The sequence below is a fragment of the Heterobasidion irregulare genome, assembly GCF_000320585.1.
Source record: "Heterobasidion irregulare TC 32-1 unplaced genomic scaffold scaffold_11, whole genome shotgun sequence".
Lineage (NCBI taxonomy): Eukaryota > Fungi > Basidiomycota > Agaricomycetes > Russulales > Bondarzewiaceae > Heterobasidion > Heterobasidion irregulare.
In genome coordinates this window covers 1406412-1425827 of record NW_009258207.1, presented here as the reverse complement: position 1 = coordinate 1425827, position 19416 = coordinate 1406412, and the positions used below count along the sequence as shown (strand labels likewise).

At 51.3% G+C, this 19416-nt stretch overlaps 6 protein-coding genes across 6 annotated transcripts; 2 read left to right on the top strand and 4 right to left on the bottom strand.

Annotated features, from left to right (window-relative positions):
* Positions 1 to 1609: 1609 nt before the first annotated feature.
* Positions 1610 to 3753, top strand: HETIRDRAFT_446593 (uncharacterized protein; the record flags this gene model as incomplete). Its single annotated transcript, XM_009553395.1, has 3 exons — positions 1610 to 1894; positions 1949 to 2020; positions 2149 to 3753. The coding sequence occupies 3 exons, from the start codon at positions 1610 to 1612 to the stop codon at positions 3232 to 3234; spliced, it is 1443 nt and encodes a 480-aa protein (XP_009551690.1). The 3' UTR covers positions 3235 to 3753.
* A 233-nt stretch (positions 3754 to 3986) lies between these two features.
* Positions 3987 to 6791, bottom strand: HETIRDRAFT_106209 (uncharacterized protein; the record flags this gene model as incomplete). The annotated part of the gene is made up of 7 exons (XM_009553394.1): positions 3987 to 4486; positions 4566 to 5664; positions 5724 to 5785; positions 5849 to 5993; positions 6047 to 6184; positions 6241 to 6533; positions 6584 to 6791. 7 exons carry the CDS (start codon positions 6789 to 6791, stop codon positions 3987 to 3989), a joined length of 2445 nt encoding a protein of 814 aa, XP_009551689.1.
* A 1094-nt stretch (positions 6792 to 7885) lies between these two features.
* Positions 7886 to 9114, top strand: HETIRDRAFT_422196 (uncharacterized protein; the record flags this gene model as incomplete). The annotated part of the gene is made up of 2 exons (XM_009553393.1): positions 7886 to 8138; positions 8195 to 9114. 2 exons carry the CDS (start codon positions 7886 to 7888, stop codon positions 9112 to 9114), a joined length of 1173 nt encoding a protein of 390 aa, XP_009551688.1.
* Positions 9115 to 9178: 64 nt separating this feature from the next.
* Positions 9179 to 9607, bottom strand: cep1 (cellulose expressed protein 1, hypothetical; the record flags this gene model as incomplete). Its single annotated transcript, XM_009553392.1, has 4 exons — positions 9179 to 9223; positions 9305 to 9367; positions 9433 to 9514; positions 9573 to 9607. 4 exons carry the CDS (start codon positions 9605 to 9607, stop codon positions 9179 to 9181), a joined length of 225 nt encoding a protein of 74 aa, XP_009551687.1.
* A 510-nt stretch (positions 9608 to 10117) lies between these two features.
* Positions 10118 to 10913, bottom strand: HETIRDRAFT_246187 (uncharacterized protein; the record flags this gene model as incomplete). The annotated part of the gene is made up of 4 exons (XM_009553391.1): positions 10118 to 10227; positions 10295 to 10472; positions 10531 to 10623; positions 10683 to 10913. Coding segments are annotated over 4 exons (612 nt in total), but the record flags the coding sequence as incomplete, so codon positions are not given.
* A 1930-nt stretch (positions 10914 to 12843) lies between these two features.
* HETIRDRAFT_389859 (uncharacterized protein) lies at positions 12844 to 19387 on the bottom strand (the record flags this gene model as incomplete). Its single annotated transcript, XM_009553390.1, has 16 exons — positions 12844 to 13274; positions 13331 to 13449; positions 13501 to 13624; positions 13681 to 14048; positions 14101 to 14176; positions 14230 to 14671; positions 14730 to 14794; positions 14854 to 16360; positions 16411 to 17509; positions 17557 to 17886; positions 17937 to 18214; positions 18267 to 18611; positions 18661 to 18920; positions 19103 to 19169; positions 19239 to 19283; positions 19352 to 19387. 16 exons carry the CDS (start codon positions 19385 to 19387, stop codon positions 12949 to 12951), a joined length of 5487 nt encoding a protein of 1828 aa, XP_009551685.1. The 3' UTR covers positions 12844 to 12948.
* Positions 19388 to 19416: the final 29 nt, after the last annotated feature.

Here is a 19416-nt window from a genome sequence, read left to right as displayed (position 1 = left end):
CTCGGCTTCATGGTTGTCTCGTAGAACGCGCTTCTGAATCGATCGGCAGATCCTTCCCCGTGCACGCGCAGGCGCCCGCTGACGTCACAATAGCGCTGGATACCGCTCCTCAAGGCACTTCGTTCCCCTCTCCATCCTCCGAGATTCACAGTCTTTCCGTCAATGAATTCCTTAATTCTCAATGAAAATCTTCATTATGGCGTTGGGCCATCGTCCGTTCTGAATCAGACTTTTCTGTCTGGCATCGCGAAGTCGCTGGTGCTCTCAGCTGCCCTGGTAACACGTTGCCTTAGCGGGTCTTCGGGACAATCATGTCTGTTTTCGGAAGGAATCGTAAGTTCTGCACGATACATAACGAAAGGCGCTCAGTCAGAGTCAGCCGGTCGTCCTGTTGCCGCCATATCGTGAAGCCAAGTCCCCCAGCTATCGCATGTCCTACAAGTCGATCGAGTCCGACAAGTGCAGATTACGATTTCAAACTCGCATCGGGCGATTCTCCAAGGGAACGATACGAGTGGAATTGTGGGTCCGCAGGCATCTGGCCCAGACGCCTCCTGTACAGCGTGAATATGCTATTCAGTTACCGCCGCTTGTGCTCCATCGATAAACATAAGTCTCCATTCAAACTGAAATAACACGGAACTGTAGCGGTGGTCACTGGTCATGATGCAGCATGTACGTGAGTGCTTGCTTCGTTGATGTCTTCGTTGAAGCACATGTGAATTGTATCTCGGGGAGCCCATCAATGTGAAGTAATCGGTGAAGTCGGTGTGCATTAAGCGGAAGGAGGTGGGCAGGAGCTGACATAGACGTGGTTGGTGTCATGAACGCGGAGATTCGACGCTGCTCGGTGATGGAGGTTCCTTAATTTGGTCCTGTTCGTTGCCACTACCAACGGTTGCCTTTCTACAACATAGGATCGCAAAATTTGCGCCCACAAACATGCCTGCCTATCTTTGCTATTGGCCTTCGCTCTACAAGGCCCATGAGTGCTCCATTTGGGTCAATTCGATGCGCAGATTCGTGCGGCCGAAGAGAGATCTATGAATCGGTCCGTGGGTGTTAGCGCCTCTCGAAATCTGCACTGTTGCCATTCCCAATTTCTCGCCAATTGTCGGTTGCACAACATGCGAGCCAGTATGGAAGAATTGGGTAATAGTTACCCGTCGAGTCGGTCCTGGGAGCTCTCATATTTCCTTTCCTTTCTTCATCGACCCCTCTTCTCCTCCTCCCCTCATCGCCTCTAGGCGTTGGGCTCCATCCACGATCCTCACGCTTGCTGACTCCTTCTTTTCCGGGCTGGCGTAAACCTCACCTTTTGGATGTCCCGACCTCCGAACCCTACCGCTACCTCGACTATTACTACTCTATAATCCGACATTCTCCACTTTCCTTGGTAACACAGCAGCAGCCGCATTCACGATCCCTAACAGACGAATTTATCTGATACTCCTTATCACTTGTGCCCGTTATACACTACCCAACCTGTTTGTCCACTCGACCCACAACCATCATTGCCTCACTCGTCCTCACCTTGCTAATACATCTCAACGCACCCTGGCATCCTCCCCGCGCGCAATCTCGCCGACACACACGACCCACTTCCACGATGAAAAGACGATTCTCAGAGGAGAAGTACGAGCACGAGTCGCGTTCAAGTCCCTCGGTATCGTCCTCGCATGGCGAAGGTGGACTAGCAGACACGGAGACGGACGCGAACCCTAGCCATTCAGATGCAGGTCCCAGTCAACTCTCGGGGATCCCCTCTCGTAGCCAGCTTCAAGAGACTGGCATTCAAGCCCAGCAAGCCGCCCCTCCACCCCAAAAGAAGAAGAGAACGCGCACCCTAACTACCCCACACCAGTCTGCCGTGCTGCACGCATTGCTTGCTCAGGTGACTAGATCTCATTTGTTTCAGGGTGTAAATTTCAATTAACTGAATTGATAGTCCCGATTCCCGACGACTGCTATGCGTGAAGAAGTCGGCCGCTCTATCGGATTGAGTGCTCGGAAAGTCCAAGTGCGTTGTTTGTATGCCTTTTGCTGCAACTTCCAAGATCGCTAATCATATGGCTGCGTACAGGTCTGGTTTCAGGCGAGTATTACAGCTCGTCCTCTCGCAGCGCAGCTTATCGATTCATCTCACAGAATCAGCGTCAAAAGGCTCGCCGTCCGCGCAGTCAGAGCGCAGTCCCACCTCTGACACGCCCGCCGCAATATGGCCCATTTGCTAATTCCCCTTCATCCGCGCCAGCGATGACACAGACTCCCTATACGTCTGCGCCACTGGGCAGCGCGTCTTCATATAGCACATTCTCTGGCCACTCAGGCCAGCATAGCGCGGGCCACGATCATTATCACCCTGAAGGATATACACACCATCGTACTGGCGCTAGCTCAAGTCCGACCACACGCCTCTCTGGGCCAGGCGTGCCGGGGCCCAGCACGCCATTTGCTCCACGCCTGCACCCTGCTCCGCAGCCATTGGGCCCTCCTCCCCCGGGTTATATTCCTTCATCTGGCTATGCAGAGCACTGGTCGCCTCATGAACCGCCTTTCGGTCATGCACATGGGGCTAGCTTGAGCGTTGATCCTCGCCAGACGCCTCCTGTACAGCGTGAATATGCTATTCAGTTACCGCCGCTTGTGCTCGATGAACGACAGCACACAGGCACGAGTCGGAGTAGTTTTCCACCCTTGGCGCCGCCTCCTTTTCCATCAGCTCCGCCGCACCTCGATGCATTCCAACCCTCGTCATTGCGGTCACCCTTTAATGCTACGCCCAACTCTCCTTTCTCACCTTACCCGCCCCGCGGCCTATCTCATGAGCCTGGCTCGTCATCGCGCATCCTCCCTCGTCTGCACATTCCCACGCCATATGCCCAGTCATCACCACGACGGAATCCCACGTCCCTCTCCCCTTACGCCCTTGCGGGACCGTCTGCTTCTAGCTCGACTTCCGGCGGAGCGTTCATACGCAACACCATGACTTCGATCGGTCGGCCAGAACCGCCCACCCTCTCCTTGGCGCCCGTCGCTCCATCATGGCGTATTTCTAGTCCTCGTCCTCCTAGTCCCAGTCCTCGTCTCTCATCCTCCAGAACCGCCACCCCGCCTCCTCGCCCAGCACGCTTCGATCCTGTGCGTGCGGCCCAAAACGAGAACAACGGTGGAGGCTTCCAAAATACTGGCCCGCCCGCGAGACGCACGCCCCCGGACCACACAGCCCCCTGAATGAGACATTCACGCCTTCTGATGCGATACGACGCCGCTGCAGCATTATCAAGCTCACGACGCCACTCACGCCCCCAATGAAAAAAACGTCTATAGACGATATTTCTCGACCACGCATTCGTTTCTTCCTACTCCTACCTCTTTCGTTCTTTGACTTCGTAATCCGTCCCCTTTTTTCGTTCTATCACTGACATCTAACGGGACATTCCTATACGCGTTCTTTGATATCTGTGCTCGCTTAATTCTGGCCGCGAAATGGCCCAGTTGTTCATTATGTTTCCATCGTTCACACTGCCGCATCGTTAATTTACGACGTAATTCTAGTAGTCACCACTTACTCTAACGACTTCTCTTTAATCCCTACTATATTGTCGCGTCGTCGTCGATGCGTTTTTTCCGCTTACATTTCCTGTATCGTTGCTACATGATATATCAATCACCTTCCTTTACCTGTTTGTATTCACCATAGACTTATACGCGCCCTTATAATATGCCGGCATCCCATCGGCGTAGCGAACCATCTTGATCGGGCATGCCTGTTGCTCACAAAACTCCGAGTGGGTACGCGACGTGGGGGAATTCGGGACGAGCTCTTGGCTACGATCATGAGAAGCCTGACCCTGACAGGTGTAGATTCCCTCGGCGAAGCATGTCTTAGGACAAATCCGCTCTCTGAGTGCACAATCACCAGATCTCTGAGAGGGGACACCGATAGCCGGTTGGTCTCCAGTGTCTACAAGGCCTTTACATTGCTATCTAGCTCGTAATTGTGAGCGCAGCTGCTCCTCGCGCTCAAACTCGTCGGACGACCTTGAACCCAAATCCCTGCTTATACGTGGGTCCGCATCAACTCCGCTAGGGACGATATTACCTTTGTCGTCGCATGAAATGAGTGCGCTCGTGCGCTGACCCGCAGCACGTCGTGCAGCAACAAGTCTGACGTGCTGTTGTGCCTGCATCCGGAGTCTGGCCTCCGCCAGTGCAGAGCCCGAAGAAGGCGCACCCGTCATAGAAACAGGCGAGGTCGAGCGCCTATATAACGTGGTGTCACCGTCGGGAATGCTAGGCCCAAGGTCTAACTGTTTATGCGTAAGGCGTCGTTCAGACGCCAGTTTGTCGACAAGGCGCAGACGGCGATCGACTATTACGTCAGTTGCCGGCGGCGATCTCGGAGACAAAGTGGGAGTTATCGACTTTGAAAGAGCCGATCTTGAACTCGAAGGCGGTGCTCGAGGAGAAATTCCTGCGGACGCTGCGGACGGTACGGGTCAGAATTAGAATTGAACATCGTCGCTGCGCCCAAAAAGGCCTGATTAAGAAGCCCGACATACTTTTAGAACTTTCAGGCGACATCTCATCAGAGTTGAGTTGTTGGCTGCGCTGCGCTGTTGCGGATAATGGCAACGGCATGTTAATATTGGATTGAGTGGAATCCTCCGATGCGGATGACTTCATTTTGGCCAAACGAGCCCTTGTGCGAGCCATGATCTCCGGCGCCGACAATTGCACTGCGGGATGGGACGACTCGCCAAGATCGGGAGGCTCGTCAGCATTGCAGCCTAGCGACGAGGTGGAGTTGGCAGGTGTACCACCCGACACCCGGATCAGGAGGGAGCTGCGTGTGCTCTGCGAAAACTCGGCGGCAGAAGACATAATATGCCCACTACTAGTGTTCTTGACATCTCCAGCATTTGTTGACAGCTCGACGACGTCCTGAGGCCCTGGGCCATGGCGGACTCGCGCTGAGGACAGAAGATGGGCGTGTGCAGTGTACAGCGCTGTGCGAGGGATATGCGGCCGTGAGGACGAATTCGGCATCCCGGATGGGGCTTCGTTATCGATCAATGAAAGTCTCGGTATATGAACGGGATCACGATATGCCTTCCCCGGAACTGTACCTTGCTTAATTGCATCGCGATTTCCTCGGTCAATATTGCGCCCGACATGATCTGGCGCGTTCTGGTCTTCTATGTCAGCCTCGACATCCCCGCGTTCGGTTGCTGAACCACGTTCTGCAGTGCGGCGTGGGGTTCTTGGGGTGCTAGCATGTCCCGACGTGGACTCGTGCATTCGCCGCTTTCCCTTGCTATTGATATCATCAGTTCGTGACCTTCGGGAGCGCCAGTGGTCGTCCTTCTCATTGTCAGAGTCCCCACGTCGACTACGTTCTTCGAATCGAGAAGCTTCGCCAGTTCTCTTGCTCGAGTGAGTGTGGCCACGTGTTGGGCTACGAGATCCTTCCTGGGAATAGCCTCGAGTAGACCGAAACGGCGTTCCTCGACGCCATGATCCTGATGAAAGGGAACGTCGGCGAGAAGACGATGGTGAAGGCGAGTTGGAGCTCGAGTTTGAGTCAGAATGAGAAGTGGGTCTCCACCGGTTGCTGCGCTCGTGGTCGGGAGGGGAAGATATATTCGAAGGGACATCGTACTGGCGAAAAAAAACTATATCAGTCAAAATAGGTATGGCTAGAACCTTGGGAAGCATACTTGAACGACAGTGTCGTACACTGCAAGGTCTCTATATGGCGATCGGACGTAAGAGTATATTTCTAGTGAATCACGTCAATGACATCTTCATTCGCAGGACTTGACAGAACGCGTATCTCACTCACCATGTGCGAAATGCTCTGCATTAACGTGGCGGCCACCGTCTACATAGCCATCATCCATGTCTAAGAATTCTGCCAAAAGCTTGACAGCAGATTCCGCGCGTATGTCTATAGCTTTCATAAGAGAGATCACGAATGTTGTGAGAAACTGCACGGCGTTGAGTCATCAATCAACCAGACGTGATAAAGCAAAATACCCACTTCTACATCCATATTCGGCCACACCTGCAACTCTCGCCGCAAGAAAATAGTGATCTTCCTTATGAGATCCGGAGATGCTGCGAACTGGGCCGGCGTGGGGTATGGCCGATACCGCGTGAAAGAATTTGACGCAACATGCTGCGTGGTATATTCTCATCAGAGATGTCAGCAACACTCATCGAAGCAAGACATACCTTCGCGTAAAGATGATGTTCGTATATCCATCTTCGCCTGCGAATCGCTCGCTCGAGCGCATCCGTCTCTTCCTGTGCCTCCCTCTCACGCCTACCCCACTCGCGTTCTCTACGCGTGGGACGTCTGCTGAAATTTGCGTGCGTTGTACGTGGCCTAGATGGAGGTTGAAGCGGACGAGGGGACGTACGAAGTGGTGGGAGATAATGCTTTTGGTAGTCATAGTTGGAGCGTATGTGGTGTATCAAGTAGTCTCCGATGTTTCGAGAGCATAACGGGCACCTGCGGGATTGCTCTGAGCCACATAAGTGATATTTATTTGGGAGACCAGAGGCCTAAACATACCTGACCACACCATCAGACACTCAAAGCAGAATTCATGCGAGCAAAGGGGTATCACTGTACGATCCACGGTGGGTTGAAGACATATGGTACAGTGATCCTCGCCCCTTTCGGCCTCAGTAGCATCGGTTTCTTCAAAGTTTATGTCGGGGGGCGACGAGTCCTCCAGTTTTATGCGCTTCGCAGGACGTGTAGCAGATTCAGAGACCATGAAATGTTAGCGACAATTCGGAGAGCGAGTTGGCGGCACTATCATGGAACGCTGCCGTAATGCCGATACTGTAATTGTGGCTCCGACGAAACATCCATCATACTCCGACGGCCTATGTTTCTTTCTTTGACGACCTTCTTCAATGTGCTTCACAGGATGGTGCGAAGGTTCACTGTAATTCTTTAGAACACCAAGCATAAAATATCAGAGCATTGTAGACCGGTGAATATTTCCTTGTACGTCTTGAGCTCACCTGCTATCTGATGCCACTGATATATCAGTTCACCCTGTAGTCATTTCTGGATAATGTAGGATATGAAATTAAATCTTGAGATCATCTCTCTCGCAAATTCAGGGAACATAGCACCCTCGATAATATCTGTATGGGGGGTTGTATATCTGACAACAATCAAGCGCCACCAGTATCTATGACCAAGTGTGGCCCAGGACCATCGGCTATGTCATCCGAGGAGCAAGTTTGCACGAAATTCTCAATTCGCATCTAGGGCTATCATACTTCCCTCTCTCTGGGATCTCAGTCGTACGCACTTTCTCTTTATAAGTGGCATTGTCAATGTTGTCATCCATAAGCTCCTGAGAACGAGCGCTCGCTCAATCGCCAACATGCTGCTGACAGATGATGGATGATGATCTAAATGTCGAAGGCATCTCTGACACTTCTAGGACATGGGTCGCCTCGACGATTCAACAGATCTACCAATATGCCATCTCGTTCAAATAGCAAACCATCGCCATGCGATCCCGGACGGTTCGCTACTTTGCTTGAGACGTCATTGATTTGGACCTGCCGTTCTCAAGCCCTACGTACTCGGCGCTTCAATCGGTGCGTCTTTTCTCATACCCCAATGGACATCGTGCTCTTCGTGGCCTCCGAAAACACCTCTCATTATGTAACTCCGTCACCTACGGTTTTGCAACTGACAGTACTTAAAGCAGAGTGAATCTTGGCATCGGGGGCGATATAATCCCCTCGTCGATTTGAAGGTAGGTAAGGTTGCTAATGATGTCTGCATCGAAAAGCTGACCCAATCATCGAGTTGCTAGCTAGGCATATCTCATTGGCGAAATACACTATGAATCTTTTGCCAGCAGAGTTGCTGCAAGCAGTTATCAATGAAATATCATCTCCTGGCGATATTCTCAATGTCCGTTTGGTGAACAAGACTTTGTGCGTTCTTGCAACGCCCCGAGCATTCCAACGAGCCCCAGTCAAAAATACAATGAGGAGTGCACAAGGTTTCCATGCGCTTCTTTCATCGCAGAAAATAGCTCGACATATCACAGAAGTTGCCTTTCGAGATGTTCGGGAGAGTGCGAGAGAAACTGGTGCGTGTGTTCTCGTTCGAAATGTGATGCACAACTGAATAGTATGTTGAAATCAGGTGTGCGCGAGCTTGGTCCATCGAAGCTCAAGCCTGACGGAGAGAGGGCTATAAGGGACACATTGGCATCAGCATTCTCAAAATTACACGAGTTGCCTAAGCTCGAGACTCTCACCATCACATTTTCTCCCCATGTTAGAAGCTCCTTGAGTTCAACCTTTCTAGAGCGCCCTTTATCATCGTTGACACAAATGGCTATTCTCCGCGCCTTCACTAGTCTGGCACATCCATTGTCCCTAAAATCATTGACGATCGACAACCTTATAGCTTCACACAGCGATATCCACGACCATCCTGCATTTATCGCCACGTTCAATAAACTGGCCTACCTTAGAATTACCATACTCTCCGATATAGGCACCTATGTCGGCACGCTCTATCAAGAAACGCTGAGCAATTTTTGGTCTACGACAATGCAGCGCCGGATTCTCGCTCCTAGCTCAGCATCGTATCTTACGTGCCTTTCTCTGCACAGTGACCACGAATTCGGCATCCTTCCTCAATTCACATTCTCGGAGCTCTATTACCCGTTACTAGACACGCTTTCCGTCCGAGGGGCGTTCTTCGCAAACAGTGTCGGGATCGAAGATTTCATCGTCAGGCACAGAGGGACCCTCCGTAGTCTCGAACTGCGATTCTGTAAGATCTACTGCGACGACGACGTTCCAGATAGATTTTGGTCGCAGGTATGGAACCGCTTTGCGAAGGAGCTTGACAGATTAACCGTGTTCAAAGCCGAGGAAGAAATGGATATGGTCGAAATGCCCGGTTACATGATCCGATATGCTTACTTTGATGCTGGAGTCGGGTACATACCCATTTTCAACATCGTCCCAGCCGACGACGTCGCACTAGTTACGTTGAAGGTAGTGGTGGCTTCACGATCTAATACGTACAGGCAGCCAGCTATGTTCGGATGATGTGTAGAAAAGCCTTAAGAACAGGTGGTACAAATATTACATTCTACTCATTACAAGGCATTGCTCATTCAATTTCGTTCAGTTCGTGGGCGAGCTTGACAACATCATTCTAGGAGGGAAGAATTCGATGTCAATACCATAGGAATGTGTTGAGGGATAAAGCCTGAGGCCCTCGACGAGGCGCACCCACCCCTTTACGTGTGATCTTGACCGCAGGATCACCCTCCCTTGCGGTTCGCGTGATCGTATTGCCCTGTTCACGCCGAAATGAGGTCAATACCAGAAACGAGTGGAACAATTTCAACGCGTCATATGGACCTTGTTACTTTTGACCTGTGCCTTCCCCTCTTCGACGATTTCGTCGACTTTTCCTGAAGGGTTTGCTCCACCCCACTTCCAGCTTCACCGGCATAAGATCGTTAGTCAACATGATAATCTAATTTGCCTGTCCAACTCACGAAACATCATCTCCTTCTTTAATCTGATCGGTCATGGTGGATGTAAGAGTTGATATATAGAAGGGATCGCATTCGACGGCGTTGTTTCTGCTAGTTTATATATTTCCGTGGTGCACGACGTCATGACTGTTCAGTCCCGATCGTGATGGTCCAGTTGGCGAACAAAACGTCACCTCTCAGGATGAAACGCGTCATCGAGCGATCCTTCTACCGCCATCTGCATTGCAGTGCACAAACGTCTCACGAAGAAATTCCGGGGTATTGAAATTTGAGCAAGAATCAGAAATATAATATACACGCTCCTGCAAGACCATCATTGACAGATGCCGATCAGCCAGTCCGTACATTCATCTGAGGACCGCTATTGTCTCTATTAGAAAGCACACACGCAGAGGAGCGAATGTACCTACCATAGAAACCCTCAATAATTCACGCAGATCAGTTAAAATATCACGTGCGGCCTCGTATGCTTTGGTCTGAGCCGATAATGGAAGGGTAGATGGTGACGGCGTGTTTTCAGCCTGAACCCGCGAGACACACAAGGAACAAGATTTTTGCATCTCGGTTTCAAATCGCCAAATGAGCGATTGGATTATACTTTGCTTTAGTGCAGTGGCTGTCAGAACGGAGATAGGAAACCGAGCCATGTCGGGCTCTGCGTTTCCACAGAAAAAGACAGATCGTCAGTTTATCATGACGCCAGCAATGTCCATACAGCGTACCGCGCACTGCCTTGAACAAACAGTTCCATGTCTCGTTTTCGATTATTTTCCAACTTTCCTTACAGCCTACAAGGAGGCGAAGGGTCGGCATCGCGAGATAGATCTCGTCCAGGAAGGCTTGAGGGGAACCGAAACCCAACTTATACTGGAAGACTTCCAGTATATCACGTTGAGCAAGCTGAAAAGACGGTGAGACAATAAGTTAGCTGTTCAAGCACTGTAACTAAACATCAAACCTCAAGGTCCTCGTAGCACATGTCATGCGGCGCTAGAACCAGATAATGCCGCGTATATATAGGCAGAAGAGGCGGGAGAGTGTCTCGATTGATCTGAAGAGGGTACCATTGAGTGTGAACAGGACTGACGCATGAAGAATCGAGAATTTGACCTTAATGCTTAACGCGATGGAAGCAACAGCATGATCCCAAACAATTCTCCGCTGGCCCTCTTCTAGATCTACTTGACATAAAGCAGAGGACTTCATGTCTGATTCAGGACTGGCGGACATGTCCGAAGCATGGATGTCCTCTGCCTCCATCAAGGCTGAGAAGCACCGAACGAACATGTAGACAGCGAGGAACCGAGTGTTGGGATCATTCATGAACTGGTCATGTAGATCTCTTGAAAACAACCTTGGCTTTCGCAGCATGGCTGAATCTTCATCCAAGGGAGGAACCATCTATAACCGGGTTAGCATGAGCTAGCGTGAAACATGACAAAAAATTACTGTTAGGATCCACTCAATGGCCTTCTTCCTCATGTCGTTGCGAAAATCGACATTAATCTGCATATCTCCGCTGACAATGAGAGTCCCAGCCTTCGAAGCAGTTCCATCCTCAGTACTTTGCGAGCAAGAGCCACCTTCGCTCTCCTCGTAAGACAGAGAATGGTTCTCACTGTCCTCGTCGACATCCTGAGACAATGGGCAGGTCGCGTCTGCAGAAACGAAGACCAATTTGACATCCGTAGGCTTCCGACCATCCGGCTGAAGTTCTCTTTCAAGTAACATCTTGATTCTCCTTTCCGCAGCCTCTTCTTCGCACAGCGGCTCCCGAGGGATAAGCGCAGCAACAGGGACTTGGATGGTTGGGAGGTGAATAGTTGAATTCCGGATAGGCGAAGACGGGTTAGTTAGGGCCTCGACAGGCGAAGGAGAACGGTCTTGTGTGTATGGAGGGCACGCCTTGCTTGCAGGAGGAGGTATGTTCTACCGATGGCAGTACAATGAGTACGGCGCGGTAAGCAAGAGTAGAAAGAGCACATACTTCTTTAGCCTCACCGTGTTTACTTCCTACTTCACTTGGAATAGACGTTTCAGTCCTGAGGGATCTAGCTTTTCGGAGAGTGGCTGGCTCATTTGCAAAATAACAACTCTTCCCGGTGGTTCGGATAGGTCCTAGCCTCCGTTTCTTATGTTTTGGCTCTTTCGACTGAGAGAATTCTGATTCGGAGACAGATGATTCGCAGGCGGAGATGTCCGCATCATTCCCTGTTCCAGACATGACAGATGCTAGAGAGGCAGTACGACTAGGAAGACTGTTGCCAGGTAAATCGCACAGAGGAGCAGCTAAGCTGACAGAGGAACGAGATCCTGTAAGCCTACGTTTCGGAGCGCGGCCAATTGTAGCAGGATTTGGAAGAGCATCCACGTCTGAGGAGCTAGGACGAGGACGGATTTTGTCCGGAGGAACGGCAGTGTCATAACCAGGGGCGTTTTTAAGTGTTTCTTGCGACGAAAAAGAGTATACCGGAAATCGCTCGCCATTGTGGGTCACAGAAGCGGGGAAATGTGTGGTATCAGCATCTTCAGCGAGTGATTCGAAGGCGTTCGCGGTAAGACTAGGGGAACACGTCTCAGTTGCACGTTCAGAGAAGTGGTCCAGTGATTGGCTGAGAGGAGTCATCACAGATGGATGGTCAACGTTGCGATCCAAGGCAGGACTAGATGAAGCATAGTGGGTCAAATCAGGAGTGCTTGAGAGCGGGACGACGCCAGGAGAAGAGTGTTCGTTATCAATGCCTCGCAGAAACGATTGGCTTCCAGATGATACACTGCCTAGAGAATTGTTTCGTTGTTGCAGAGGTTGGCCGCAGGCAGTATCCAGGCTCGTTACGAGATTAAGACGATTCTCAGAGCACTCTGAAGCAGCCAGTGAGTCAGGCGAGCGCATATATGCGGATGGTTCTTGTCCGATACCTCCAGGATACATTTTGCAGATGTGGATTCAGGTACGAAGTAGACGAAGAAAGTCCATAGGTCGATGCTCCAGTCAATCTGTGAAGGCAAAGGCGAAGAGATAGCTAAACTTGGAGTGTGGTCACTGGAGGCTCAGATGACAATCACAATGCTGATGTGATGAAACCTAGGATTGCAGAGCATCTGACGGCAATCTAAAACCAGTGGATGGTGGCTGGCCACTGTTCTACGGGTGAAAGATTTCTCGTGCTGGTGGGTGTCGAATTCCAAGATCGGCGCGGGCAGCGCATTCGGCATCGGCCCGGAAAGGCGCGGAGTAACTGGAAGTTCTCGGAAAGGACTCGGATGCATTCGGAACAAGACCCTAGTCTTGTCAAACAACATATTGATGATATGAACGACTTGTTACACATACAAATATATCCTGGGTGTACATAGAAAGAATAGATCCGATCAACTACCGAGGCACCCCCATTTCGCTCCCAACTTCTTGTAAGCACTCTCTCGCCAATGCCCTTGCATCCAGCGCAGTGATCTTACTGCTGCGAAGCCCACTGGCTGCGACTCTGCTCCCAGTGTCTACAGGAAGATCCAGGGTTTGCTTCCCAGGGGGTGTTACGGGCGGTGAGAGCAAGTGGTCAGACATCACCCATGCTGATGGCGCCTTACGCGCGATGGAGGCGATCTGACAGAGCACAGTATAGAAATGGAAAAGGTGCGCCTTGGCAGAACGCTTAACCGAATCAGCTATGAGTTGAGATGGTGATAGGCTGGTATCAATATCTAATGACGCGAGGTTGAGTTGGAAGCATAAATCATGAACGGCGAGGAAAACGAACCTGGTTGGTAGGTCGCATACTTTGACGGGCTATCAGATAAAGCAGCCCACAGACTTCCGGGCCATAGTCGAAGCTCTTGAAGTTTGTGCAAAACATACAGCAACTCTTCTTCCCGTACCCTGAGTCATTGGATTGAGTGCAAATGACGATGCTCACAGAACTGAATATACCTTGGGAAGGGGATACTGCCTCGGAGGCTCTCGTCGGCTGCGTAACCCGCGAGAGTAGTTCTACATCGACCAAGCAACGATGACAGACTCAAGGCTGCCACTCGTTTGCGGGACTCTTCGTGGTCTGCTGGTAGCGTCAGAGAGAATGACTGGGATAATCTCATAAGAGTGAACACAGACCTTTGGAGACATCTGAACAGATGAGGAAGAGCAAATCGAAACACCAGTAGGAAAAGCGCTCCCTTGAAACGAAGACTGTAGGATTTATTGTCGCGGGGTATTCGTCGCCGTCATGAGTCCAATTACCTTTGCCAGAAGCAGGCGCCGTCATAGGCGTAATCGGGGTGAACATGTAGTCCTCTTCGGGGTCATACTCCCGCAGCTGACTCCCTTGTTGTAGGATTTTCGCAAGATGAGTGATAAGATAGTCGGGGACACGACTGTCTCCTAGGTGCGGAACGACGTCGATTTCTAATGATGCGATGAGAGCAAGGTCGAAATTTTCTTCCTCCTCTTGCACGTCAAACGTGAAACTGTCCGCCACGGAGCTGTAGGGAGATTTAATAACTCCATCTGCTTTGACCAAAAGGAACACTGTACCAGTCAGCCAAGATACCACCACGGAAGACATCGATTGTTTGCCTCCAGATACCCTCGACGCGATCATCCGGTAGGTCTATGATACTGTTTTAGTTCCTATTAGATATTCTGATGAAGCGTCTAGCTGACCTGAACCGAAGCTCTGGACCTGGGATGCAATTTCACGGACGATCCGCAGGAAGCTTGTAGTCGCGGTCTTCCACAAGGGGGGATCCTTTCCGAACTTTGACGGAGGCGGACAGTCATACTTAAGTTTGATAGGGATAGAATATGCAGACAGCACAGCCTCCAAAGTGCCATCGACGTATACTTCGACCTTATCCTTGAACCGAAGGAATAGTTCGACCAACATGGGCATGCATTTCTTTGACAGGCTGATGTATGTGATGCGCTTTTGCTTCGAAGTGGCCGCTGTTGGTTTCTTTGTAGCAGATGCTAATAATGATGGGTCTGGGATGTCAAAGGCAGCAAGGAAGGGTAACGTCGCATATTCAGACAAATCTCGCAATATGACGGATGGAACGCCGGGAGTCTCGAGCCCAATGCTGCCCACAGCCTCCATGACGATAGTCTAGCGAACATAGACATTTGATATTCTCACTGTCATCACAGGTGTTGCTGTGACTCACCTGAACTGGTGTGAGCCCGTCGACGTCTGGTCTGTAATCTGGAGAATTAGGATAGGTCAAGACACCTGGAATAAATGTGTCAGCCAGTTGCGCTCGGGTTCATGGATATACTTGAATCAGCTACCCTTTAGAATGGCCATCAGTCTGACGATACGATTGAGAGGCCACTCGACATCCTCCAGCGTTCGACTGACGCTTCTTGTGCTAAGAATGACGTCCACAAACGCGACGAGACTCTCCTGCGTGAAAGGTTTGTGTGCCTGAGCTCTCTCACTCGCAACACTCGCCCTCTTGACCACCGATTCTCCCATCTCATCGCATACAACCCATGCCTTCTCCCAAGCTTCAATCACTCGTGGCCTGAGTTCCGCGTCCGAAGCGCCTGCCGCCGAAGCCTTCAATGTCTTCTCAAGACAGCGCAGCGCAGGTGCGCTGATGATTCGATTATCAAGCAAGAATGAATCACGGATGTGCATCACGAAGACTTCCCAAGCTTTGCTGAAAGAGGACAGATGCATGACCTTTGAGACGAGAAAATCATGGAAAATCGACCCTATGGATTGTAGGGCGACCACTTTGGATTCGTCCCAAGCCTGCTCCGGAGTAGAGACATCGAATTGAGACGTCTCAAATGATGAAGAGGATGGTGATGGCGAGATAGTCGAGCTCTGTCGAATGGAGGCTGTGAGTGAATCGAGTAGCGGGAAGGTGACCTTCCAGATGCATTCCTCCCACGTATCGAGGCTGAGTGTAGCGCCATATAGCTGTAGTGTCCTGAACAGCGTCTGGATAGCACCCATCCTTACTTCCGGACGAGCATCTGCACACAGCCTCAGAATCTCGAGCAAGAGGAACATCCACAAGGCGCTGTACTCGGGCTCCTTCTCTGCATCTTTGCGCTTGGCCTGGATTGAATCGGAAACACCCCAGAAAAGGCTCTCAGCAGCAGTCAGCGCGATATTCGTGTCCGCCTGCCTGCCGAAGTGGCCTAGCGTACTAATGCACATACGCAGATGTTCTGGAGACAGAGCCGAAAGTGAATCGCAAACTAGAGTCAATGACTGGAACGCGATCTTGATCAAGGTCGTGTAGCCCCTCTCATTCACATAGCCAAGCGGAAGAGGCTTTGTTCGAGGAGTGGTGGGGGAGGATCCTGCAGAAGATACTGAGTCGCTAGATAACGATGGAACCGGCTGTGCGGGTTTGCACACGCTGTTCAGGACTTCGAAGATTGTCTCCCAACCTACCACCAGCGTGTGACCTGATGACTGCAAGATCTGGTGAAGAGTTTCCAAGCCCATGCGGCGGAGCTCAACATTGATACCGGACTGGCTAGCACCAGTAGGCCCATCTAGCTTTATTTGCTGAGCGAGGACGTCGAGTACACGACGCTGGACAGCGGATTGGAGGTCCCCCGTAGTACTCAAGTTTCGAGGTACAACGATCAAAATGTCATCTAGGATTTGTGCGGCTTGAAGTCGTATCGGCTGTGGGGCGGTCGAATGCCGAATGACTGACAGCAGATGAGAAGTGATCGTATCCCACGCAATATCTGGGGAACGATAAATAAGCCTGTGGATGTTGAGGACCGCCACACCACCAAGCTTATTGATTCCAAAGTCTCCAGAACGCTGCAAATATATAAGCTCAAGAATCCAGGAGATAACTGATGCAAACTCACCAACGTTCGGGGCAGATGAATACCGCTCACTCGCCGCCTGCTAGCGCGTTCTGACCGAGCCGTCAACATTGAGTTCAAGCTGGTCGTGCTACCTGTCATAGTGGAATCGTCTGCCGACTCTGATTCCAATATGATGCTCGAGTCTGCCTGAGATTGCATCCCAACCATCTCCGAGCTCAGCCTGCACAACGCGTTCACGAAATCCTTGAACGCAGCATCCTCCAGGTTCTTGGATGCGTCGAAAAGTCGCTGAATCGCCAGTTGCACGCTCTCGACATCCAAGTCAGAGAGCAACGGATGGCGAATAGCCTGCTGTGGTGGATGGGCAGGTGCTGCTGGAGCCGAGCCGGAAACAGAGATAGATCGCTGTGGAGTTCCAAGGACAGAAGAGCGCTTGGAAGGAGTCGAAGGAACAGTCCTCTGCCCTTTACTTGTAAGCACATAGTCCGCGTTCTGAAGCGCTTCAAGCACGTCGAACCAATTCTCGCCTAGACTACCAGCCAGGAAGAGTGCGCTGGTAATCAGGACTTTCAAACAGGCCATGTTGCGCTCTGACAGACCTGGCGACTGGGTAGGTCCTGTCAAACCAAGGTTCTCCGAGAAAGAGGCAGCAGAGCGGGGAGTTGGGGGCTCGACATAAGAATCAAGGCTAGACACCACGCGCGAAGGAATAGCGGACTTCGAGAGGCTAGTGAGGAAAGCATCGCGGGGAGTTGGTAACGCCAGCATGCCTGTCACGTTCGTTAAAGCCTGGTGCGCAGCGAGCACATCGACAAAGAGCTCGTCGGAGAGATTTGTAGAGATGAGGAAGGACAGAGCGGCCAATAGAGCAGGCCACCCGGCAGCGAGCATATCGCGGACCGCTATTAGGCCAGCGCGCGCAGGCTCGGATGCAGGAAGTGTGGTTGGGTCGAGAGCCGCGGGTGCACGGACAATAGCATCTCCTGCTGCACGAGGCTTCTGGACCATGATGCTCGTGTACAGAGGCGCAGTGAAGGATGCAAATCCTTCACAAAGGGATACGATGCACTGCACACCCAGCAGATAGATGTAAGCTTCGGGTATAGGTGGAGCATCAGCTTTATCGAGCTGGTCGATGCTAATTTTATGTTAATACACGCTAGACTGGAAACAACCAAATCTCACCATTGTAGCTTCATAGTAGACGCGTGAAGGCTCAATCCCGCCTCTGAACCGATCATACCTACCATCCCTGACATTGTTGCACTAGCTGCTGTAGCGACCATTCCCGCAACCCCACCAACGTCTCGCCCGTACCCTGCACCCCCTGCGCTTTCACCTGCACTTCCTCCAACACCCAACATCTGATGGCTGACCCCAAGCACAGCAGGCTTCTCCGTGACCAGCCGCTTGAGAGCAGTGATGAGAGCAGTGAATACCATAGATCCTGTGTCGAGATGCTGAGCGTCGTACCGCTCCCATGCATTTCGCATGAACTCAGCATCACCGCAGAGACTACGGAGAAACGTAAATATGTGCGATGCCGCGATCACGCTGCCACTCACCCACGCATAATTTCCATCGCAAGCACTCGCATCCACTGGGGACGAGCTGACATACTCTCAACATGACTGTTATTGCTGTCGGTATCACCCCCGATGATCTTAATCAAAAGCGCGAGGAAAACCTCGGCCTCCGTCTGGAGTTCAAGTGAGAATTGCTTGAGGAGCAAGAACACCACGCGGGTGGATCGCAATGTCAGAGGAAATACGGGTCGATCAGACAGTGATTTGAGGAGAAGCGGACAGAGATGATGTTGAAGGAGGAGCAGCAACTCTGTATGCTGACAATCGATGGTTAAAATATGTCTCACGTAGGGCGAACAATGAACTTACTCGGCGAAAAAGTTCATGATAGTTCGTGAGGACACTCTCGATCAGCTCTAGAGCGAAAGTCTTGTGCAAGAAATCAAGCTTCAGAAAATGGGGTCGCTCCGAGTTGGCGAGCAGGCACAGATCCTCGAAAATCGCAAACGCGTCATGTGCAGCTGGTCCGAGCGCTTTGATATCTCCGTCAGGCAACTGGGTCTCGACCATCTGATCTAGCGGGACATTGTCTCTTCGGTCTTCATCGACAACTTTATCAACCACGAACATGACAAGCTGACGAAGCGTAGCAGCGGCAGTCGAGGAGACTACACCTATTCGAGATTCCTGAAGCTTAAAACACAAGAGAAGAGCCTGCACAGATATTAATGGATATACCCTGCCCGTGACGAGAGCGACGTACGTCTCCTAGAAGCTTTCCGTGTATTGGCGGGAAGTTCGTAATGAGAGATAGTAGCGTCTGCAGGATCTTAAGCTGGATATCGACACCTTGGCTGATACAGTCGCTCATTGTTGTGATGATGACTGGAACGGCGGATAACGGGACTGCTTTGAGCGAGATGAGGCGCTGGAGGGAACCGAGGGAGATCCCGACAACCTTGGCATTCTTCGTCGCGCAACCCATGAAGACAGGTCGCAGTAAATCGTCAGAGTGCGGCCCATCTGTGCACACAGGTTAGCTATAGGGGCCAGACATACCAGACACCCAATTCCGAACAGTTTATGCTGTCTCGGAAGGAGTATCACATCCTTTCCCTTCTCTCTGGCCAGAAGCTAGGCACGTCTCGCCCGTGCCCGACGAAAGAAAGAACGCTTGACATAGTTGCGGATATAAACTTGCTCACCAGAGGCCAAATTCGCAGTTGCCTGCTCCGGCGAAGACCTCAATATAGCCAACGACTTCTCAGCCGCCTACGACAAACCAAGCATGAACGATGAACACGACCTTCCAAGCTGCAGGAAAGACAGTCATATGCTCACCTCTCGTACATCAGGATGCTTCCTCCTCGTTTCACTTGCCAACGACTAGGCCGAATATCCAGTTCACGTCAAGTCCCGCAACGAGTTGCACATATTGAGCGTCCGACACGTACCTGCAACTCTGTGACCAAGAATGCCAAAGAACTCATAGCAACGCTGGGCCCTGATAATAAACTCT